The sequence below is a fragment of the Myotis brandtii genome, unplaced genomic scaffold (assembly GCF_000412655.1).
Source record: "Myotis brandtii unplaced genomic scaffold, ASM41265v1 scaffold2637, whole genome shotgun sequence".
In the NCBI taxonomy this organism is placed as follows: domain Eukaryota; kingdom Metazoa; phylum Chordata; class Mammalia; order Chiroptera; family Vespertilionidae; genus Myotis; species Myotis brandtii.
In genome coordinates, this window is record NW_005360037.1 from 66,798 (window position 1) to 71,756 (window position 4,959).

Here is a 4,959-nt window from a genome sequence, read left to right on the forward strand (position 1 = left end):
TTTTTTAGAATCCTAGAACAGGAAAACAATAACAACAAGAAAAAGACAAGATTGTGACAAAGACCCAACTGGGTAGGTTTATATTTTATACTCAACTGTATAGATAATATTTTATATTTTTTTCCATTGGATCTTCTAAAAATGACTGTTTAGAAAAATATATGATTAGTACACATGCACACCAATATAATTTTAAGGACTACTGAAGGTTTTTAAAATTACATTTCAAATGTATTTGACTCCAGAAACATTTTTGTATGTACTGTTTGATTAGTGATTACTTTTCATCTCTTTGGGTCTCGTGCATAAATAACACCCAATTAACAGCATCATTGTTGAGTTTCCACAATGGAGCTGGTGTGAAAGTACCTAACATAATCTAGTACAAGGTAGTTGTTCAGTAAGCATTTGATCTTTTTATCTTAAGATGCATTCTAGGTATTTCATGTATAGACATGTTACGGAGGTAACAAAAGGGTTCAGTATAATTATTAGTACTTTAGAAATTACAATATCTTTCTTTAGTGCTAGCATGAAATTAGAACCTAAAACTAAAAATTAATAAGCTATTCAGATATTCTTCCTGAGTGACAGCTATTATATTGGTACCAGTCAACTGTCATCAACTTAATTGCTATTGTTCCATGAAGAAAAGATTATGGATGATCCTTTACTTGTGAGGGCATCCATATTAATGCAAGTATAATGAGGCAAATGCCAGAAGAAACTTGACCTTTTTCTCTCTTCCAAGTTTGGTCTAATTCTAACCTAAACATCTACTGACAGAATTCTAACTCATATAACCTTTTCTCCTCAGTATATTAGGAACAGACTTCAAACTCCAAATCAATTTCACACTATTTGCCTGTTTAGAACTGTCAAAATCTGAAGCTAATATGGTTACACATTTGAGCGGCATTCCTGTTCTAGGTTTTCTCATCAAAGAGAGAATAGGGTCAGAACTGAACCAAATTGCAGCACCATTTGCTAGTCCACTTACCCATGGCATTCAGCCATTCCTGGCACAGACAATAGACCTCAGACAAGCAAGACCTATTTTCTCCCTCATGCAAAAAAAGTTTTATTCCTTCTGTTATACTATATCAGTTAATGAGCATGAATCAAGAGAAGCTAAATTAGAAGGCTCCATAATTCAGAGAAATTTATTATGAAGTTGATTTCAATTTCAAATTTAACTGTTTTCCCTCTTACTTTTTATTTTATTTTCAGGTTATCTTGGTTAGAAACTCTTCCCCATCTGGTGCTGCAACAATGAGTGGTAAATCCCTGCTCTTAAAGGTCATTCTCTTGGGTGATGGTGGAGTTGGGAAAAGCTCGCTTATGAACCGTTATGTAACGAATAAATTTGACTCCCAGGCTTTTCATACCATAGGGGTAGAGTTCTTAAATCGAGATCTGGAGGTAGATGGACGTTTTGTAACTCTCCAGATCTGGGACACTGCAGGACAGGAACGTTTCAAGAGTCTTAGAACACCCTTCTACAGGGGAGCAGACTGCTGCCTCTTGACCTTCAGTGTGGATGACCGACAGAGCTTTGAGAACCTTGGTAACTGGCAGAAAGAATTCATCTACTATGCAGATGTGAAAGACCCTGAGCACTTCCCTTTTGTAGTTCTGGGTAACAAGGTAGACAAAGAGGATAGGCAAGTGACTACTGAGGAGGCACAAGCCTGGTGCATAGAGAATGGAGATTACCCTTATCTAGAAACAAGTGCCAAAGATGATACTAATGTGACAGTGGCCTTTGAAGAAGCTGTCAGGCAGGTGTTGGCTGTAGAGGAACAGTTGGAGCATTGCATGTTAGGTCACACTATTGACTTGAACAGTGGTTCCAAAGCAGGATCTTCATGTTGTTAAAAGTAAGAAGACTTTTAAAGGTGTACCCCAAATTGGTCAGTCAATAGTGTAAGAATAACTGTGCCCCTCTAAGCGTGCACACACACAAAAAAAGAAAGGGTAAGAGATAAGGTTGTAATTGTTAATTAGAGCCTTTCAAGCTGAAGTTGTAAAGCAACTTGTTAAAAAGTGCTTTATCAAGCCAAGTGTATTTTGCGTGATTTCTGCTATTTCCTTCTTGTGTGCATCAGGACACTTCAGAAAACTTTAGTCCTGAGCGATTTAAATATTTTTTCAAATCACAGTTTAAACTTAGAACCCAGCTGCATGAAGGAATTAAAGAGCTATAGCTATTCCTTAAAGTGTTCCATTAGTCAACTAATAAATGTCACCACCAACTCTTGCCAAACAGTTTCTGACATGTCTGCCAAAGGGGGAAAATAATACTCTGAGCTTTATTACAATAAAATAGTAATGCAAACAAGGATTTCCTAAGCTTGAATTATAAAGAGGTTGTAATGATTAGGAATACAAAAGTATAATGATGTACACTGCCTTGTTTAAACCTTTATGTATGCTTTGCTGCCATCTGAGCTTTTCAAAATATACCACCTCAATAAGAGATACACTGATGACATTGAAAATTGATTATACTCCTTGTGTTTGAAGTAACAGGGTACTAGAGAATGTATTATGCTTAAATATGCCAACCACCCTTGCAAATAAATGGTTGGTCTGCTTTTACTTCATAAGTCTACTTTTGCTGCCTAGGGATGTTGCTTCTCTGACAACCTCTTATCAATTTAGCAATGCTGCTTAGTATATGGCTTTGGATGCAGTGCTCTCTGCTCATAATTTTGATGGTCATTTGGTCCATCATGCTGTGCTCTCAGAGAAGCCTTCAGAAAAGAGTGGGGGATAATGGGCTTTTCTCACAAGCTTCCTTAACTCCAATATTTATTGTACAAGAAGAAACTGGGTTTTTGTTGTTGTTGTTGTTTTGTATGTTGTACTGTATGTTCAGCTGGCCAAACTAGGATATTAAAAATGACAAGAGAGCATACTTTAACCCATAATTTCTCTAATTATGAGAAATTAGAATTAATTTCTCATAATTATAATTGTCCAACAGTGGAATGGACTGCCTTAATAGTAAACTTTCCAGTAAAAATATTCAAGTAGATGCTGGATGACCATCTGTTAAAATACCATTAAAAGGATTTCTGTACTGGCTGAATGTTTCTTTTCAGGTCCCTTCCAGCTCTAAGTTCTATAAGTCTATAAGCTACAAACTACATTTCAGTGCCATGTTATAATTCGATGCATCTTAAGACAATAGCTAAGACTATGGAGAGGGACTTTTAAAATGCTCAAACTATTCTGGGATCAGCATTTAACAGTAACTACATAGCTCTATCTTTTGCTTTTGTAATATGGCAGGAAAAATTCTTGAGATCTAAGTAATAATTGTGTGCCGATATAAATGTCCTAAAGAAAGCATATTAAAATACAAAAGTGGTTTGTCAAAATTTGATTACTATGACTGACAGCTATCTATATGCCTTCTGGTTCTTGTTGGTTGACTTGTTTGTCCTGCATAGCTTTTTATCTGTACTTTTTAAACATCTATGATAAAAATAGTGACCCAAGTTAGTGAGGAGCAGTTATAAATGACCCCCAAAAGAGACCTGGGCCAAGGAGGGGGTGGGAGCTCTCACAAGAATACAGCTTAGAACTCTCCATTGTAGTCACATATGGAATCAGCCTTACACATGGGACCTTATGTACTTTAAGAGCTCTGGGACTTTTTGGCCACCTAGACAAATTTAAGATGGCATTTCAACCCAGTCATACTCAATATTTCCAATTTAAATATAGTCCTGACCCCATTGGCAAACTAACATTTATGCCAGAAGTCAAAGACAGAACTGGGACCCTGTAGCTCATAAGAATTGGTCCCTATCCTGCCTATGCCTATAGCCAGTCACACTGGTTTCCAAATTCTATGATCATTTTGCTACAATCATGTTAGGGTGAAAATCTGTACGTCAGAACTGTTAAATGCTAACTGTTTTAAAGTGCATGAGACCTGGGGCCTTCTCTTTCTACTTGCACTCTGCTTAAAATAGTTTCTATTTGTAGATCTCAGGCCTTCATAAAGACCTCCATTCACTCACAAAAGTACTTGTCTCTATCAGAATGGCATGTGGTCATTTAAGTAAAAAAAAAAAAAATTGCGTGGATATCCCATTCATAGGTCTCCTGTCCATTCAACACAAGTGTTAATTTTATCGGCAGGTCAACTGAAGCCCCTTTCCTCTTAGCCATGCCAACTTTTTTTCTGCCAAATCACTACACAATATCTTTAAAAAAGCATTTAACATTAAGTGACAAAAAAACAGTGGCATTTTGGTGAGGTGTTGCTGTATAATTTGAATAAGATTAAAAAACATTAAAAGCTGAGATCTGTGAGTCCCAAGAACTGTGCATATAGGCTTAGAAATTGTGTACCGAGAATGTGCAGTACAGTATTTTCAGTAGTTTTTTTCATGAACACTAAGTTTTTGAATAAGCTATTTCTAATTGAAACTATACTGTTTTTCAATGGTTCATTAGAATGTCATATAGAATATTTATTTTGTATTTTCATGTATTGGGCTAATATCAGGGGGCCTCAGATTCCATATGTCTTCAGTGGATTGATAAATTTCAGGTTAATTTGTGCCTGCCTCAGCCATCTCTACTTTACCCTGAGGTATTCCACAATCCTCTTGTTGCAGGTGCTGCTAAAAACTCAAAATTGTGTATCAGATGTTTTGTTTCAAGTGTAAAAAGTCATCTGTGTTAAAGTAAATAAAAAGTGCTTTTTGAATAACCTGTATACAATGCTTGTGCTTCTTTCCTTTTTCTCTTTTTGAGTGACTGGTGGGTGTGACAGACAGTACTTATCAATCAAGTCACTCTTTCAGGCTGCATTGCATGTGGCCTCTGGATCATTTTTTTTCACGTGGTACTCCAAGCAGCTACTACCTAGTGATCAGATAGATACTCTTCTATTGATTGGGAAATAAACTAAAAAAATTAAGGTGGGGAAGTTCCTTT

At 36.3% G+C, this 4,959-nt stretch overlaps 1 protein-coding gene across 2 annotated transcripts in view; it reads left to right on the forward strand.

Moving 5' to 3' along the window:
* The window catches only part of RAB9B (RAB9B, member RAS oncogene family), a 13,297-nt gene extending 8,559 nt beyond the window's left edge, over positions 1–4,738 (forward strand). For both annotated transcript variants that reach the window (XM_005868120.2, XM_005868121.2), the window contains exons 2-3: positions 9–72; positions 1,231–4,738. In XM_005868120.2, coding sequence (XP_005868182.1) covers positions 1,273–1,878 — 606 coding nt within the window. In that variant the 5' untranslated portion in view covers positions 9–72; positions 1,231–1,272 and the 3' untranslated portion in view covers positions 1,879–4,738. The remainder of the gene's footprint in view (positions 1–8; positions 73–1,230) is intronic.
* Positions 4,739–4,959: the final 221 nt, after the last annotated feature.